The sequence below is a fragment of the Hypomesus nipponensis genome, chromosome 4 (assembly GCF_054491055.1).
Source record: "Hypomesus nipponensis isolate SF chromosome 4, ASM5449105v1, whole genome shotgun sequence".
NCBI classification, from domain to species: domain Eukaryota; kingdom Metazoa; phylum Chordata; class Actinopteri; order Osmeriformes; family Osmeridae; genus Hypomesus; species Hypomesus nipponensis.
In genome coordinates, this window is record NC_140364.1 from 14,210,248 (window position 1) to 14,227,499 (window position 17,252).

Sequence of the window (17,252 nt, forward strand, 5' to 3'; positions counted from 1 at the left end):
AAGGTTCACATCGGTATATCGGTAGACTACACATCAGTTCTATCGTGTTTGCCGTTGTCAACACCGGGCCTGTGATTGGTCCACCCATCTTGGCATTCGTCATCAGTCCTCCGTGCTCTTTCCCTGTGAACAGGAAATCCCTTCTTTGCAAGATTGTCTCTGCCATCTGTTACTGGTGCCTGCTCTTTTTAAACATGAGGCCAAGTCATCCAGTCATCTGTCCATTGACAAAAATAACCTAATGGGTCATGCTTCTCACAGCTGCTGGTTATTTACCAATACCAGTAGTAAACTCAAAATAAAGAATGAAAAACGTTCCGGTGAAAGATAAGTGTATTTTGACATGACTTTCCTTAAAAAAAATGTAAACCAAAAAGTCAAATTAACTTCCTATAACTACAAAACTTCCTTCAACTCACAACTGAGCTGAATTCACCCCTTGAAAAACATATTTCTACAGCGCGTCAAACTGTACTGTATAGGCCTAAACATCATGTCCCCTGTCAAGAGTTCCCCCCCACCCCCGGGTCCGTATCTTTGCTCGCCGGCAGATTATGAGATTACCTGAAGACGTAAGAGTAGCTAATCTATTAGACAAGCAGGTGGAGTTATCTCCAATCTCGTTTAAGAGCAGCTGGGAACAGAGTCTGATCCAATCCTGAAGAGTGTACCTGAGGAACGTACCCGAGGAGCGTAGGCCCTACCTGAGGAGCGGCGTTGCTGAGACTCAGTAGTGAAGATCCCTCCGCGGATTGAACACGCCTGAGAAGTTTGTTCAGATAATTCAATAATTCAGTAACTTTTGTTTTAACTTTTGTTTCAACGGTTGGAAGTGCGAGTTTGCGCAGGATTGCTTTATATATTAATTGTTGCTACTGCATGTAATTGCATCTGTATATTTGTGGCTGGACAGTCCGTTCTTCGACCTTGAAACTTACTGACACCTTACACAAAAGCACGCCCAAACTGGAGTTCTGGTAGGAGTAGAAAACGGTATCCTTGACGTACACAAACGTACACAAAAGCCAAAGAGATGGATGAGGCTATGAAGAAGTCTCTGGCAGCACCCATTAAGCAGCTGACCAACTACGTGTACGGGACGAAGAACGGCAGGCGTGGTAGCGTCAAGAACACCCCGGCCGTCCGCAGGAAGAGCATCATCGCCCGCAGAAAGAGCGTCGTTCGTAGGAAGAGCGCCCCGTGCACCAGCCAGAAAGTTCCGGACTCCTGGCTTCGGGTCTACCAAGCGGACCTTCAGAGAGAACGGTACGGCGATGGGAATAATGGACGACGGGGGGAATAAGACTGAAAACGCTGTGATGTGTGGAAGTGGCTCTCTTTGGTAGGCCTAGGCTACTTTGTGTAGAAGCGGGGTTGCTAGGAGTTACTTGCGTAGATAATCTTTGGTAGTCCTCGCATGTAGGATTACGGGTAACATTGTGAAGTGCCTTGAGCTTGTTTTGTCGTGCACGTGTCTAATCTTCCTAATGTGTGCCCTGTGGATCAGGAAACTGAGAGAGGCCAAGTTTGCCAAGAAGAACGCTGAGAGAACTGTGAGGGCAAACTTCAGGAGCCAGCACTGTCTTCGTAGGGTACGTGTGTGTGTGTGTGTGTTGACAAATGAGTGCAGTCAGAACCGACTTCCAAGGTGACTGCTCATCCCATTATCTTCTTGTTTTCTTTGCAGAGTTCCAACACCAGGAAGCCACCCAAGAAGAACACGAACAGTTTATTCGGAGCATTCCAGGGCCTCAGTCTAGATGGGTTGACGGGCAACACCAATACGACTCCAACTGCGGAACAGTGCAAGGTTATGTGAGGAGGCACGCGTCTAAAGCCTCTGCCACAGTCGCTACCGGGAGGGCACACAACAACATTGCATGCAGGACATTGATGATCCCCTCTGATGGTGAAGGACCTCGGAGCACCTGGACAGATCGAGAGCAATAGTTTGATTGCAGAAGTGTACTTGCATTTACGTTGCTAGATCCTGTCTCTTGTTTCCTTGTTGATGTTTCTTAACATATTGAAACATTGTATGAGGTTCATATATTAATAGTAGTTATAATTATTCCTTTGTACTATGAATTCTAACTTTGTTACATTTTATGATTTCCACAATTTGCCTCTGCCAAAAGATTGATTAAATAATTGTTAAAATCGGTTAGTATTTTCAACAGACCTATACAGTACAGTAATGAGTAAAAGTTTACACACTTGCATATTACCGTTTGAGAATATTTTCAGTTTATTGACAATACTGTAGATTAGTTTCCCATTATAAACCACACGACTCCATCCAGGACTTTAACTGAACTCCTTGTACTATGGAGGATTTGCAAACTTAAAGAGCCACAGAAAATAATTACCTTTCTTGCCTTGTGGAGAAAACCCAAAATGGGTGACTCATGATTTCTATATATTTTAGACTCATGATTTCTATATATTTCTATATATTTTAGAAGAAATTAAGACAACCAAATGGCAGTTAACTTGAGAGACAGCGTCAAAATCGGCTTGTTACAAACAAGCGTTTATTTAATGGTACAATAAAAAAAATAAAAGATTACAGCACAAGATTCATGACAAACTTAAGGTTGATACAGAGATGGAAGATTTCCTTTCATTCTTTATTGAGCTCATTCGGATGCTCTCGGAGGTCGAAGATCACAAATATGTACATTAAAAAGAATGGGGGACGCAGACCTACACTTTACAGGTGGGGTGTCTGATGAGGAAGGGGGAGGAGCCATCAAAGGGGGAGGGGCCATCCTTTCCTCACCACATCAGACAGATCACTCTCTCTGTTCCATCTTAACCTTGGGCGGCTTAAGGAACGATCTATTCTTCTTCTCCTTTTTCTTGCCCTTGGCCTGGAAGGTTCTCCAACTATCCACTCGACCGTCCCTCGTTTCCTGAGGGAAATAAAGAGGGTTTTATTTTTTTACCTCCCTACAGCATCAGGTACAAAATCTCAGGTATTGTCTCCCCAAAACAATACTTTTCTTCCCAGATACAAATCAACCATGACAACAATAATTCCATCATAAAAAAAGTATTAAAAATAAAAAAATACCTCAAAGTTTTTTTGCCACTCCCTATCCCTTTTGGCTTTCTCGTGTGTTTCGATCTCTTCCTCTCTCGCCCTTTTCCTGTGGAGAAGAAAAAAAAAGACAAATTGTGGTTTCTGCTTTAACACCAAACAGTCTGTGTTGGCTCTCTGATGAGATGACAACCATAGAGGCTTGGGGACACAGGTGACTGACTGACAGCATCCTACCTTTCGTGCATATCCTTGGCTTCCCTCTCCTTCCTCTTAATCTCTAGTTCTGCAAACAGCTTCATGGTTTGCTTGTACACCGCCTGCCTGAACTGAGGACCAAAACAAAACAAGGAATGAGTTTTGTCCATCTGTAACTGACAAAAAACATATGCATTTCTTATGATCTTTATCGTGATAGACAGTCAGAGAGAGAACAAAACGGAGAGAGAGGGGAGCACATGCAGGAAATGGGCCCCGGGCCAGAATCCAACCCGGTCCCCTGCGGTAAGGCCTACGTGGCACGTGCTCTTCCCAGTGAGCTGCCGACATGAGTTTTATCTGACACGGAGAGAAGCTGCGTTTTGTTCGCAACCTAAACATTCTCTTATAAACACAGAGTCTGAATGTGAAACTGACCATTTCCGGATCGTCTTCCTCAACAAACTGGGGTTTGCCATCTTTCTTCAGCTGTTTCTTCTTCTCCTTCATCTGTCAAAAACAAAAAGACAGGTGAAAAACTAAGTCACTTAGAAAACAGTCAAGTGAAGTGTGACCGGAAAAGGCTGGGAGAAAGGAAGACATGCAGCTAATCAGGTGAACCCTAACCTACATAGATACCGGTGTAGTAGGTGGGTCTTGGCATCACTCTGTTGTATTGCTCCTTCCCTGAACTGCCCACACACTTTGAACTATGGCCCTCTATCTCACGCACACAAACACCTTTTTACAAACACCGTTATAGCCAGACAACACCAATCCTAAAGTTGGCAGTTCAATGGTGCAGACAGGCAGTGTTAAAACTGAGTTTGACTTATTCAACTGGGGGGGGGGGGGGGAATTGGCAGTGGAGCTCTGAGGATCGTGGGTGGGAAGTACGTACATCTGAGGAGTGTGGAGGATGGTAAAAGCAGGATCACTCACATTGTGTTCAACATACTCTTTTCCTGCGTGGATCACATCGACCGCTCTCTTTTTCTGCTCACCGTCCAGAAGAAGCTTGTAGGCTTTGTCCACGGCTAAAGACACCGTGACGTTAATTCCTGACTAGTATTACAGCCGCCATTGTACTGGGTAATGTAGAAAAAGTTAGCATTTCATTTGTACCTTCGAAGGCTTGCTGTGCTCTCTCTGGATCATCTTGGTTTTTATCTGGATGGACTAAGATGGACAGCTGGGGGAAAGAGGAAGATAATTGTATCCTTGACGAAAAAAAAAAATGTTGAAGAGACATCTCTGTTCTGAACTGGTATGCCATGTTCGTACCTGTCGAAACCTCTTCTTCATTTCGTCCTCAGTGACCTCGGGATCAATCTGCAACACCTTCAATCCAACAGACGTCTCATTAACATGCCGACAGGCTAGTTCAGGGCACGCTGATAACAAGGTCAAAACACTGATTCGAACGAAACAATGCCAATTGGTCCCGACGGTTCTCTCGATCACCTCAATTAGAGAACGTGTAAGTGACGTTAACCGGGTTAACGGAGAGGAGCCGAGCCTACCTCAAAAGGGTTCAGATTGAAGTAAGATGATCCTGGTCGGAGCAGTCGGTCAATTTGCTGCTTTGAGGTCAACACAGAGTCCCTCTTCTCAATCTGCTTTACCTGTGTGACAATAACAACACCACACAGTCGAATGTGAGCGCTATCATGCGGCTTGCAAGCTAGGTGGTGGTAGACTTGAATGCCAGGTGGTGGTGGCATAACTATGCCCCACTGGAACATGATTGGTAAATGGTTAAACGTTGGCTTAGACAGCAGCATGGAGAGCAATGATGAGAAAATAGATAAGAAAATCAAGCATATCTAGCTAATATAAGATGATAGATTTGAGCTCGCTAGACAACTAGCTAACGTTAGCTAGCAGTATTGATGGTCTCATGTTATTTGGATCGTATTCGTGAGAGTAATAGACCGAGACTGATCAATCTTTTGCGGAAGGTAAATAATGACACCTCTATACGTATTTCTGTTGAATTTGACAAACCTCCGAGTAGAAGTTTTGAAATAAATCATCCGAACCGCCCTGTGAAGAAGGCTCTCCTCCTGCAGCCGCCATCTTGGCTCGGGCTTCTAAATGACGTCAAATATTTTTTGACCACGTGAACGCCAGTGCATCGTTTTAAACTGTCTTTCTAATTTTTGATAGAGGACTAAAAGTCAAAAGAAAAGATGTTGAAAAAAAGATGATCAATGAATGTAAATTATGGCAAGTAGGTATATTATGATTTAGAAGTCGTAGTATAATCCATATGTATGCGTGTAGGCACGAAATGTAACATCATTGTATTTCTATCAAATCAATAAATCGAAATCGCAAATTTCATTATTATAAAAGCCCATAGAATCATCGCGGCTGGTGTCGAATGTTTTAGTCGGACACATCAGAGAATTGCTTTGCATACCGGGCAACACTTTTCACTCAAGTTAAAGTAAAGAAGAATAGGCTATGACATATTTAAAAAGGAGCCTTTACTACGACCTGTTTTACTGTCACCTGGTAACTGGACCTCACATCATATTAATACATTGATACAAAAACACACTATAGACATTGCACATGTCCCATATGGCCATGGGTGATCAGGAATGCCTCTAATCTCAGTCATGTCCACATCGCTAAGTCCCTCTACAACAGTGTAACAAGTGTTATAACAACCTAACAGTGTAATAACAACGTAATAACGGTGTGACAGTGTAATACGTGTATCAACAGCATAATAACAAGAAGGGTTACAACCGTGTTATCACAGTGTAAGAAGTATAGATATTTGTGTAAAAAGTACTCAAGTACTTACACACATCTTCTAAAGATTTGCTTCTGTCGTCAAGAGGTGGATTGAGAGAAACATTTTGGTTGAATGTTGATTTGTACATTTCCTCAGGATACTTTTTGTGTTGAAATATGTGAGGTCATGATGCTAAGCAACAAGATTTATGTATTTATCCACATTCATGTGAAATGTTTAAAATGTTGCCCCACTTAATACAGCAGATTCCAACAATAAACTTGAAACATTCCCTCACAGACAAGACACACACCACAAACTCTCCAAATAATGACTCAAACACTTTTCTCTCAAACAAAATGTATTAAACAAAAACACATAACAAAATCCTCCACATATTTTTGTTGTTTTTGAATATGTCCCACGCTTCCAATGGAGCACGTCCTCTCCCAGGCAGACCCTACAGGCCATCAGCAGCAGTAAAGGGGCTGCCGTCTACCCTCCCCTCCCCAGGCAGCGAGGTGGGCAGCGCGGGGCCCCCCTGGCGGAGGTGGTGGTGTAGGGGACAGAGGCCCTCGATGCCCTGGGTCCTCACAGCCCTGCTGGTCCCCTCCAGAGCCTGCAGCCTGAGGGCCATGTCCTCTAGCCGGCTCCTCAGGGCCACAATCCTCCTCAGCTGGTCTGACAGGGCGTTCTCCTCCTCACGGCCCTGGGGGGGGGGGGACAGCGGTTAGATACAGGTGTTGGGAGGAAGGGTGGGGTTAATACAGTCACCAGTGTTAGTTATCGGTGGCCGATTACAAAATTAGAGAGAACCACACAAAGAGACACACAAACTACAATCAACAAACACGGTCTGAGCCGGCTCACCTTCCTCCTCCGGAAGCTTCTGTAAGCGTCGTAGACGGCCACAGCCACAAGGGTAACCGCGAGGAGCGGAGCCCAGACCGGGGAGAGGAGATCCACCACCCGGGCCAGCGCTGGAGTTTTGGGCTCTGTCTGGCTCCTCAGGAAGGCTGCAAGCTCTTCCTGGGGGATGTCCAGGCCCACGGTAGCCCACGCCGGGATCTTGGACTGGGGGCCAGGTGACAACTCTCTAGGGCAAGAGTCTGAAAAAGGCCATCGTTTACGGTCCATGTTAGCTGAATCGTTTATAGAATGCAAGGCAAAAGCTGGCAAACACTAAATCAACAAGTCCTGTAAGTGGATGTTCCAAAGGGTGTGTCGTCATCTGCGATTGTGACATCATTTGAGATTGTGAGATCATTTGCGATTGTGACGTCTCGCATTGTGACTGATGCCGAGTGCAATGTTTTTAACGGGAGGGGGAAAGGGTTTTGTAAGTAACCACTGTGGTACTGGAATAAGACCTTACCCCTGGTTCCTCTCCCTCTGAGCCAGGCGTACAGCTGGGAGGGATGAAGGAGGGCAGGTGTGACTGCAGCGCACCTGCAGCCTGGTGACAAAGCCAACATATAAACACAAACACAGCCGTACTCATCAGTTAACATACTGTCAAATGAGCTCTTAGAACGCCTTGAATTTGACACCTGTCAATCAAAAGCAAATCAAATCACAGGGGGGGGCGAATTAGCCACTCCAAGTTATACATTTGTCTGTTAATCAAAGAAAAAAAATATATATATAACCCTAACCCTACATAATTATATACAGAAGAAAATATATATTCTGCCCTCTAGTGGACACTAACAGCAAGAACAGCAATTTCCAGTGACATCCATTGTTCTAATATTGCCGGTCTCGACCGAATCTTAAAAACACAACATGACTGAAATGTGCATACATTTTTAAGAACCAGGATATTAACAGGCATTTATTATTGAGTCTTTATCAGATATTTAACAGCCAATTGAACAGTAATATTGCCTTTCTGTCAGAGGAAATATGAAATCCATGTATATCCATCGTCATTAAGTGGTCTCCCTCTAGTGGCAAAAAAGGATAACGGTTTCTCCTTAGACTTGGATTTGAGAAGGCACAGACTGAGATTAACATGAGGAGTCCCACAAGTGACAGGTGTTTATAAAGACCAGGGCAGGGGGTTCACCCTCTTAGTAAATCCTTCATGGTCTAATTTGGGGACTCTTTAATCCAGACAGAACCTGACAACAATCGGCTTTTGAGAACCACCGATTTATTGTTTCTCCTGTCAGGCTGGTTACAGTAATGGCCAACACCCCCCCCCCCCCCCCCCCGAGCGAGCACACGTTTACTGTCCTTACTTACTTACTGTAAGTCGCTCTGGATAAGAGCGTCTGCTAAAAGACTAAATGTAAATGTAATGTACTGTGGCTTGTGATTTCTAGCTGAGAGGTTAAACAGCGTAGGTAGGTATGACGTGCCTGAGCTGGGAATGTCCCCTTGATTAGAGGTGATAGTCGGTGAGGTGACTCTGTAAACTAGCTCACCCTCTTGTAAGAACACAGTTGTGGGTGAGCTCCTCACGTTAGCGATGCTGCACCTGCTTCACCACCTGGGTATGTTGGGATAGAAGGACAGAACATGAACAAACACAAGTGCTTTCATCACAAGGCAATCTGCTCTCAAGCACGTTGCTTTGAAAAATAAAAATAAAAAGGTTTTTAAAAGCGTAAGGAATACAGGAAAATAATTCAATATAGAGATTAATTCTGGTGTCAGGTAAGAATTTTAACCCTTGCGGATTATCTGATCCGTTTTTCCATCAAGCTCCATCAAGTGTTTTTCATTCAACTACACCACGGACCTCCACATAAAGTATGAGTGGAGGTGAATTACAATTGAGCCAGTTTTTCGGTACAGTGTCTTCAGGAAATGGGATTTGCTCCTAGCACTTTATTGAATTGGTCTGTGGTGTTTCATGTACACATGGTATTGTAATGGGGACAATATGAATGCTTGCCCAAACAGTGCTACTATGGTGAAAGAAAAAAAAAGACATCCTGAAAAGTGAAAGGGTTAAAATCCTTTTTAGTTTTTCGATTATTTAAAAACTATGCATCTTCTCTTGTCCAGTCTTGTTAAATACACAATTGAAAAAATTGCCCAAACGTGAAATTTGAGGTAGGAATTGACTCAAAATATTGATTGACACCATTGAATTTGAGGTATCTGACAATTGAATTGATGCTCAACTGAGTTTTATTGAAACGGAACAAAACGTAAAAGTTATAAATACAAACATCAAAGAACAAACTGTGGCTCTTAAGGTAAGCCAAACCAAGTTCTAACGGGCAAGTTCAAAGAAAACATAGGAAGTTAAGATAATAATAATATCAGATTTAAAAAACACAATCAATCTACTTCTAGAAATGCTAGACATACACGTTTTAACGTTACAAAACTTTTTTTTTTTTTTCCTCGCCTCTCCTTCCTGTGGATTCTTTTCTTCACCACTGCAAAAAATGATTATGAAGCTCTAGCCATATGCAAATATTTACAAGCAAGTCCCTAAGCGACTAGTAGAAACCAGAAAGAGACGGAGTACAAGTAGGGGAGGGGGAGAGTGGACACAAACTTCCTGCAAGGCAATCTCATGATTTAATGTCCTCTCAGACTTTTGAAAATGAACGTCCGCTTTTTAAAATGTTCATTGTTGGCTTTAAAAGAACCACAAACAAAAAGGAGTAAAGGTGTGTGTGTGTGTGTTGTTTTAAGACGTATGTCCCATGTAACCGTAAGGAGTAAGAACTGCTTCAGTATAACGGTTACATTCACTTCTTCAGCCAATCAACTTCAGCCAAAACACAATTTCAGCCAATCAACTTCAGCCAATTCTGGGGTTTGTCCATTTTTACATTTTTTTTGTCAGTGTTTTTTTGGGGTGTGTCAGTTTGTTTTCATGAGGGGATGAAGAATAAAAAGTCAATCAAAAAACTGCGGCCAATCTCCTTTTTTTTTTTTTCTCTCTTTTTTTTCTACTTTCTGCCAAATACCTTTCTGTTGCATTTACTTCCATTGCTGCCCATAGGAATCCTGTGAAAATTCCAGGGTGTCATTACTGTAACCATAGTTACCGGAATAGTCGGCCCCCTGTTGCAGGGGCTGCTGGGCGATGGGTTGGGACCCCCAGTTCTGTTGGTTGGTCTGTCTGCGTTTGGAGTCCGGCTGGTTGAACACATCCGCCTTCCTTTTCCCGCCCACATTTCCTCCACGGTTCCCCCGGGGCCCCCTGGCACCCCGGCCCCTCTGTGGCTGGAAGGGGGCACCCCGGCCCCCTCTGCCGCCCCGTGGACCCCCGATGGGAGGCCCCCTCTGAGCGTAGCCCCCCCGGCCCCGGGTGGGCGGTGCCCCGCGGGCCCTGGGTGGGGGCGGGGCCCCCCTGCTGGGCCGGCTGCCTCGGCCCCTCATGGTGTAGACGTCGTCGTAGCCATAGTAGGGGTCTTCGTAGCCGCCGCGGTAGTCGTGGTAGTCGTAGCCGCCATAGTAGTCATCGTAGTAGTCCTCGTAGCTGTAGTAGTCTGGGGGGTAGGCGGAGTAGCCTCCCCGCCCCCCTCGGCCCCTCCCCCTGCCTGGCGGAGGCATGCGCGGAGGAGGGTAGTGGTAATAATCGTCGTACCTGCAGGAAAGAGAAAGTCAACAACACGGCTTTACATTTTTTTTTTTTAAACACACTCGGGGGAGCTACACGGGCGCCCCGACAAACAGGTCAAATCTCGAGGTCCGTCAAGGTTCCTTCATATCTACCAGATGTGAGTCAAGCCTGGGCTGTCCCTCTGAGCAGCCTCACCCTGTGTTCCTGGTGGTCTGTCTCTGAGCTTGCCGCTCTTTCCTTTTCTTGTCCGGAGGCTTGGCAAGGACGATCTCTATGTCCTCCCCACCCAGCTCCTTCCCATTCATCTCATCCATCGCCTGAGAAAGAAAACGGCGGAAAACGGCGTCATCGCCACGTGTCAACAGGGACACTTGACGGCGGCCGCTGACTTAACGAGTGCAAGGAGGGTGGGGGGGGGGGGGTGGGGGGGATGTTTCCCACCTTCACGGCCGCGTCCCTCTCCTCGAAGTGAACGAAGGCGTAGTCTTTCAGCTTCTTGACTCGCTCCAGCTTCCCAAACTGGGAGAAGGTCTTCTCCAGCAGCTCCTCTGTCACTGGGGTGGCCAGCTTCCTCACAAACAGCACCTTCACCTGGAGACACACACACACACACACACACTCGGAATGATACACAACACACTCATCACACAGAAAGGGAGAGAAGGAGAAAGAGAGATAGAGGGAAAAGACAGATGGAGAAAGAGAGATAGAGGGAAAAGACAGATGGAGAAAGAGAGATAGAGGGAAAAGACAGATGGAGAAAGAGAGATAGAGGGAAAAGACAGATGGAGAAAGAGAGATAGAGGGAAAAGACAGATGGAGAAAGAGAGATAGAGGGAAAAGACAGATGGAGAAAGAGAGATAGAGGGAAAAGACAGATGGAGAAAGAGAGATAGAGGGAAAAGACAGATGGAGAAAGAGAGATAGAGGGAAAAGACAGATGGAGAAAGAGAGATAGAGGGAAAAGACAGATGGAGAAAGAGATAGAGGGAAAAGACAGATGGAGAAAGAGAGATAGAGGGAAAAGACAGATGGAGAAAGAGAGATAGAGGGAAAAGACAGATGGAGAAAGATGGAGGAAAAGGACTAAGTCTGACCTTGGCCATGATCTCTGGGTCGGGTTCTGCCACAGGGTCAGCCCACTCCACGGTGACGGGGTTTCCCCACACCTTCACCTTCCCGCTCATCAGGCGCCGCCGGGCTTGGGCCGCAGACTTGTGGTCCTCGTACTCCAGGAAGCAGAAGCCCCGGTTCTTCTTCTTGTCATCCGGCTGGTGGTACAGGATCACCTCCTGAAGGCCCTCTGGAGAAGAAGACAAAGATCAGCACTCTAACACGAGAAGATCTGCTGGAGATTTGCACTGTGATTTTATGACTAGGAGGAACGCGCATAAACAGGAACTTCCATCTTACCTGTGACTTTACCGAAGTCCTCTAGTATGCTGTCTCTGGTCTTATTCTTTGGGATCGAGCCCACAAACAGACGATTGTTGGCCACAGATATGCACACTCCGAGGTACTTCCCAGCCCGGATCTCATAGTTGTCACACTGGAGACAAAGAACATCAAACACTGTGTTACATATACTCCCTCTCTACCCTACCTCCCTCCCCCACCCTCTCCCCTCCACCTCCACCCACTCTCTCCCCTCCACCCTCACCAGTTTGACAGCCTCCTGGGCGGCGTCCTTGCTGCAGAAGGTGATGAAGGCGTAGCCGCGGTTCTGGCCCGACAGGGGGTCCATCATCAGCCTCAGGTCCCAGATGGGCCCGGCCTTCCCAAACAGCGGCACCAGCTCGTCCTCATACAGGTCCCTGGGGATCTTCCCCACAAACACCTGATGGAGGAAGCAGCCAGGGCAGTCAGCAGTCCACTAGGAACTGACCAGATCTGGCTAGGGACCTACGTGTGGTAACGCAGAGAGGAGAGGACAGTGGGTCTCCCCTGAAGATTTGCCTGAGAAAAAATCCACGCTTTTTTTTTTTTTTTTTTTTTACAGTGTAGCTACGGAGGAAAAGATTTAGGTGAAAAATACAGTTTTTAAATTTGGCGTGGCATGTGAACTCCGTCGCTCTTACAATAAATACGCAGATGTGCTTGTTGTTTGCGCAAGAAAATCCACATCTCATCCAAAGTGACTTTGAAACGGTGGATCCAACCAAGAAGAGCGGCGACGTAGTTAGGGTCGCTCTGAGACAAATCATCTTTACATTGTTTTTAAGCAGACGCTCTAATCCAGAGAGATTTACAATAAGTAGAGGGACATTCTCCCCAAGGCAAGTAGTCATGACACACACACACAAAATGACACAACGTCATTTTTCACGGCCGAGAATCAAACCGGCAACCTTCTGATTAATAGCCCAACCCCCTAACCACTCGGACATCTGACCCCCCGTCTTTACCTCAGTTCCGATTCCAGGCTGTGTTCCTTTGAAGACGTCGTCGGGCGGCGGGCCTCCGTACTTCCTCTGTCCTGTGGTGACGTCCAGGGTGTAACCCGTCCTCTCCAGCAGGGCCTGGGGAGAGACGCCACGTCAGCACCACCGCACCTGGGCAGGTGTGTCGCCCCACCGCACCTGGGCAGGTGTGTCGCCCCACCGCACCTGGGCAGGTGTGTCGCCCCACCGCACCTGGGCAGGTGTGTCGCCCCACCGCACCTGGGCAGGTGTGTCGCCCCACAGAGACGCCTCCCGAGACTCGACTTCCAACACTTGTCGTCAACGCACCTTTATTTTGGACTCGTCGGGTCCCTTCGTCGATTCCTGTACTTTGCTTCCTTGCTTCTCTCTCTGTCGGTACGTTTTCATGACGCCGCACAAGAATGCACTTTTGTTCTGCGGAAACAGGGGGCACTTCACCTCGTGTGTGGGTTTGTGATGGAAACCAATACAATACTTTTTAACTAGTCTGATGAAGTCTTAATACAACATTTTAACAAATCGGTTTTATCCACAGCAACAGAAAATCAAGGATAAAAAGTAGGTCGTTTAAACAGTATTTCAGTGGTAAGAGTCAAGGAACGTCTGTATTTACCAGGCACAGTGCAACAATAACAATATCTCTGCTACCAATCACAGTGCAACAATAACAACATCTCTGCTACCAGGCACGTGGCAACAATAACAAACGTCCTCACCTGCACATGGGACAGGTCGCTCTCTTTAAACTGCAACAGCACGGACATAGCCCCCTCCTCGTTGAATTCCCTCAGGGCATCGATAGCCCTCTCATCCAGATCAGCATACGCCACCAAGCCTAGACGAAAGAAGACACGCTACGATCACAATCACCCCTGTCCCACACGCGCACCCGCTTCTCTTAACTCAGTTCTCCTGTGCAGCTTGCAGCGTATTCTGTTTTTCCAACACGGAGAGTGGGAATTATCAAACCCGTGGTTCCCCGCACCTGTCTGGAAGATGTTGTCGAGGCTTTCTGCCACTTTCTGCGGCAGCCCAGCGTCGAGGAGGGTCTGGTAGTTCTCTGTGTGGGTGCTGCTGATGTCCATCGGCTCTTCCTCCTCCCTTACCGGGGCAGAACTTCCGTTCACCTCGGCGGCTGCCATTCTCCTTTAAGTAAACAAGGGGGGAAAAAAGAAAAAAGCAGAGATGTGAGTTCATTCACAGTTCAACTGTTATGTGTAGGCAAGTGATATAGTCATCCGGTGGAGATATGTGGCAAACACGGACAGGGTTTAAGCTACTAAACGACCCCAACATCGCACACTACACCTTTTTTTTTGCAAAAAGTTCAGCTAACGCCGTCAATCCAAATTACATTCATTCATGGTTTCTTAACCAAGACCCACACAAAATTAAATTTAACTAATGGTCGAATTAAATATATGCCTGGCGAAGGAATTGACAGGTGAAACGGTCAGAATTTAACTACAGCTTGTTAATTGCAAAGATGATTGATAGATAGCTCGGTTTCATTGACTTCACGATTTTCTTTCTTTCTCTTTGCTGGACAGCGCCGTCCCGCCCCCTTCGCATGTAGCTAGTCTGCTAAAAGGGCTAACATCAGATTACTTAGCTAGCAGGCAGCAGAAAACGAGACAGAATACAGAAATCAAGGAGACTACAACGAGGTTGCAGCCATGACAAATGCGTAAAACAATTGCACAGGTTGGAAAGCGGCCAACTGAGTAAAATAACGAAAAATATCACAGCCGGTTAGCTAATCGTGGGGCTACGGCCTTGTGTGTGCAGACACCTTTCAGAATTCCAATAAAGCACGCGCCCAAACCGATAAGCATTAGGTAGTATCAATAGCTTACCTATCTATTCCGGTAAATTACCAGTGGCGTTAATCTTTGGCAACAATTAACCTGTAAGTTTGATCCAAAACTGCTGATATGAATAATATGTTTTGGTCTACCCACGAGACAGATCTCGAGACGGCCCAGTCGCTCACACAACGCCACCGCTTGGCAACGAACCCAGTTTCAGAGCTACACGCCCCCATGCTCTGTGTAGCGGACTCCCCAACCAATCCAAGAGGTTTAAAATTGACTGACGTTTTGTACGCCAATCGTTTTACTCCTCTAGACAGAAAAGCGGTTTCAATTTGGAGCATCCAGATTCCAGACATAATGGTAGTTGTATCGTAGCTACCGTTATATGTCCAAGATTAGTGAAACTCGTTTGTATTCGCCAGGTAGGCTAACGTCTGTGTCTTGGATTTATAACTAAGAAATGAGACTGCAGTCACGCCCAAAGATTACAGCCCCCCCCCCCCCCCCTCCCAAAATTTAGCTTGTAGGGCCAATCGCATTTCAGAAAAGGATTTAGTATTCTCAGTACCACCTTTGAAAATCACAAGAGACCACTTTACACAAAATCCAAAAGCATTTATTCATAAATAATGCTATAAACTATCAAATCCAGCATATTGATTTGAGATTTAGGCTAGGACTCCTATAGGATAGATGGAGTTCAGTCGTCACGGCTCAGCTTCTTGATCTTTCCCTTGTGACGATCAATCTCTTTCTGCAGTCGCTCGATCTCCTTCTTGTGGTGGTCGATCTCTTCTTCGTGGTGTTGATGGAGCGCCGCCAACTGATCTCGGCTTTTTTCCCTGGGAATTGAAAGACATCAAAATAAGTCAAATGTAAAACTTGCCCCTGGAGAGCTACCTTCCTGTAGGTTCACTACCAATTTATATCGATTAACCAGATAGCTTAAGTACAATCGTGTGTACTCGATTATGGTTTGAGAAAAAGCAAGGTCATATGAGGTCAAATATAAGGAGACGCCCAACTTAACAAAATGACAGAACCTTGATTTCTGGTTCAACAAGAGTTTTACAAGTAGCTTGAAGCCCCATTAGGCATTACAACTTCGTTGCCAGTGGTCCGCTGACTGTAAGGTCAAGTCACTACACCACCAAGTAGTCACAACACTGGACAAGTTTACTTTGGATTACAATGATTCAACCACACACACACTTAACCTAGCTAGACTGTATATTAGTAGATTAGTATAGTAGATTGTATAACACTTTATCCATTGAATCTACGAAAACAATCTAGCTAATGTGGTAGCGCATTGTAGGCCCATCCATGGAAAGTTTACTGCTAATATTCGTCGTAACGGAGCAGGATTTGGATCCTTGAATTATTTAAAAACAAATGGACTTGCCAAAAATAACGCTCCTCTTCGGCAGCTGCTTTTCTTCCAAAGGCCCCACCTGCCGCCCTGATGGATCCCCCTCCCCCTCCCCCTTTTCCGGCTCCTTGGCCCAGGTCGCCAACCTACGACAAAAAACAAACAACAAAAGGTTTTACTCTTAAGTAAACCGATGCACAGGCTGCACAATTTGCTGGTGCACAGGATTTTATTTTATTGTTTACCATTCGTGGAATGTTACTAGTACTAGAGCTAAATATAGCAACAACAACTAGTGCAGATGGACAAATGAATGACCCCATGCCCGCAGCTAGCCATGATTACCAAGCTGTTAGAGCTAGCTAGCTAGCTAGCTTTGTAAATAGCTAGCTTTGAGTTTCAATCAGACTTTGAGATTTCTTGCGTGCACACAGGACAGTCTCCATGTCATCACTCGTAAAACACTACCTGATCGGACGACATCCTGATCTGGTTAGCAAAGTAACCTCTGAAGATGGATCTCGATAGAAACCTCGCCATTGTTTTTTTTCTTCCAAATGATCAAGTGAGCTCTACGCAGGGGGATTTAGATTCCTGACTGGATCCCCAAAGCGGAAATTGGCCTTTTATATTCCCGTTTGGCCCCTCTCTACTGCCCTCTGCTCCTGTTCCTAAGCCATTGGAGGTCACAATGTTGGGAATTATAGAGAAACCAGTGGTAGGCTATTGCATAGGCTATTTAAACAGATTGTTTTTGAAAACTTGTAAATCATGCAACCTGGTCCAGTTGTGTCAGATAATCGGTAATGGTTGCTTGACGCCACAATAATCAACCCTGTAAAGTCTGAACTGATATTTTATAATGACCCAGCAGATTTTGGATTGAATTCAGAGTGGCTTTACAATCCGACAGGTTACAAAGAGGCTGAGTACGATGGCACTGAAGGCTCATTCAGAACTGGAGGAGAGATGGCACAGCGGATATGTACTAAACAAGAGAGAGAGAGGGAGAGAGAGACAGAGAGACAGAGAGACAGAGTGTTTGGCCGGATGAGTCATGGAAGCACTCAAAGGGTATCCAATCTCTGGATGACAAAGCTCATAGCAGAGAAGAGCGGA

The 17,252-nt window shown here is 45.8% G+C and overlaps 4 protein-coding genes across 6 annotated transcripts; 1 reads left to right on the forward strand and 3 right to left on the reverse strand.

Annotated features, from left to right (window-relative positions):
• Positions 1-608: 608 nt before the first annotated feature.
• Positions 609-2,088, forward strand: LOC146295749 (uncharacterized). Its single transcript, XM_084696856.1, has 3 exons — positions 609-1,266; positions 1,508-1,592; positions 1,688-2,088. Exons 1-3 carry the CDS (start codon positions 1,034-1,036, stop codon positions 1,817-1,819), a joined length of 450 nt encoding a protein of 149 aa, XP_084552982.1. The 5' UTR covers positions 609-1,033; the 3' UTR covers positions 1,820-2,088.
• A 400-nt stretch (positions 2,089-2,488) lies between these two features.
• dnajc8 (DnaJ (Hsp40) homolog, subfamily C, member 8) lies at positions 2,489-5,351 on the reverse strand. Its single transcript, XM_084696854.1, has 9 exons — positions 5,249-5,351; positions 4,765-4,866; positions 4,526-4,582; positions 4,367-4,433; positions 4,184-4,278; positions 3,680-3,751; positions 3,281-3,372; positions 3,077-3,152; positions 2,489-2,915 (listed from the first exon to the last, which is right to left on the reverse strand). Exons 1-9 carry the CDS (start codon positions 5,318-5,320, stop codon positions 2,796-2,798), a joined length of 753 nt encoding a protein of 250 aa, XP_084552980.1. The 5' UTR covers positions 5,321-5,351; the 3' UTR covers positions 2,489-2,795.
• A 982-nt stretch (positions 5,352-6,333) lies between these two features.
• LOC146295751 (heterogeneous nuclear ribonucleoprotein R-like) lies at positions 6,334-15,065 on the reverse strand. 3 transcript variants are annotated; one of them, XR_014753323.1, is made up of 15 exons: positions 14,804-15,065; positions 13,933-14,093; positions 13,664-13,782; positions 13,254-13,361; positions 12,930-13,043; positions 12,185-12,361; positions 11,938-12,073; positions 11,622-11,827; positions 10,966-11,115; positions 10,720-10,841; positions 10,007-10,548; positions 8,420-8,484; positions 7,366-7,446; positions 6,861-7,099; positions 6,334-6,699 (listed from the first exon to the last, which is right to left on the reverse strand). XR_014753323.1 is itself a non-coding variant. In XM_084696857.1 (11 exons), the coding sequence occupies exons 2-11, from the start codon at positions 14,087-14,089 to the stop codon at positions 9,939-9,941; spliced, it is 1,899 nt and encodes a 632-aa protein (XP_084552983.1). In that variant the 5' UTR covers positions 14,090-14,093; positions 14,804-15,059; the 3' UTR covers positions 9,087-9,938. The 3 variants fall into 3 exon arrangements, 1 of the variants encoding a protein (XP_084552983.1); XR_014753324.1 differs by having other exon boundaries at positions 8,354-8,484; XM_084696857.1 differs by lacking the exons at positions 6,334-6,699; positions 6,861-7,099; positions 7,366-7,446; positions 8,420-8,484 and having other exon boundaries at positions 9,087-10,548; positions 14,804-15,059.
• Positions 15,066-15,355: 290 nt separating this feature from the next.
• Positions 15,356-16,757, reverse strand: LOC146295752 (ATPase inhibitor A, mitochondrial-like). Its single transcript, XM_084695465.1, has 3 exons — positions 16,602-16,757; positions 16,167-16,279; positions 15,356-15,603 (listed from the first exon to the last, which is right to left on the reverse strand). Exons 1-3 carry the CDS (start codon positions 16,671-16,673, stop codon positions 15,462-15,464), a joined length of 327 nt encoding a protein of 108 aa, XP_084551591.1. The 5' UTR covers positions 16,674-16,757; the 3' UTR covers positions 15,356-15,461.
• Between the last annotated feature and the right edge of the window lie 495 nt (positions 16,758-17,252).

What these genes read in the sequence shown, in the direction of transcription:
- LOC146295749 (XM_084696856.1), top strand. Translation starts at nt 1,034, where the DNA reads ATGGATGAGGCTATGAAGAAGTCTCTGGCAGCACCCATTAAGCAGCTG. An exon ending in GCGGACCTTCAGAGAGAACG is followed by an intron (nt 1,267 to 1,507) that starts GTACGGCGATGG and finishes CCTGTGGATCAG; the next exon opens with GAAACTGAGAGAGGCCAAGT. An exon ending in GCCAGCACTGTCTTCGTAGG is followed by an intron (nt 1,593 to 1,687) that starts GTACGTGTGTGT and finishes TTTTCTTTGCAG; the next exon opens with AGTTCCAACACCAGGAAGCC.
- dnajc8 (XM_084696854.1), bottom strand. Translation starts at nt 5,320, where the DNA reads ATGGCGGCTGCAGGAGGAGAGCCTTCTTCACAGGGCGGTTCGGATGAT. An exon ending in TCAATCTGAACCCTTTTGAG is followed by an intron (nt 4,583 to 4,764) that starts GTAGGCTCGGCT and finishes GTTGGATTGAAG; the next exon opens with GTGTTGCAGATTGATCCCGA. An exon ending in AAGAGTATGTTGAACACAAT is followed by an intron (nt 3,752 to 4,183) that starts GTGAGTGATCCT and finishes TGTTTTTGACAG; the next exon opens with ATGAAGGAGAAGAAGAAACA.
- LOC146295751 (XM_084696857.1), bottom strand. Translation starts at nt 14,089, where the DNA reads ATGGCAGCCGCCGAGGTGAACGGAAGTTCTGCCCCGGTAAGGGAGGAG. An exon ending in AGCCTGGAATCGGAACTGAG is followed by an intron (nt 12,362 to 12,929) that starts GTAAAGACGGGG and finishes TTCCTCCATCAG; the next exon opens with GTGTTTGTGGGGAAGATCCC. An exon ending in AGAGGGACGCGGCCGTGAAG is followed by an intron (nt 10,842 to 10,965) that starts GTGGGAAACATC and finishes TTTCTTTCTCAG; the next exon opens with GCGATGGATGAGATGAATGG.
- LOC146295752 (XM_084695465.1), bottom strand. Translation starts at nt 16,673, where the DNA reads ATGGCGAGGTTTCTATCGAGATCCATCTTCAGAGGTTACTTTGCTAAC. An exon ending in TCAGGATGTCGTCCGATCAG is followed by an intron (nt 16,280 to 16,601) that starts GTAGTGTTTTAC and finishes TTTTTGTCGTAG; the next exon opens with GTTGGCGACCTGGGCCAAGG. An exon ending in GAAGAGGAGCGTTATTTTTG is followed by an intron (nt 15,604 to 16,166) that starts GCAAGTCCATTT and finishes TTCAATTCCCAG; the next exon opens with GGAAAAAAGCCGAGATCAGT.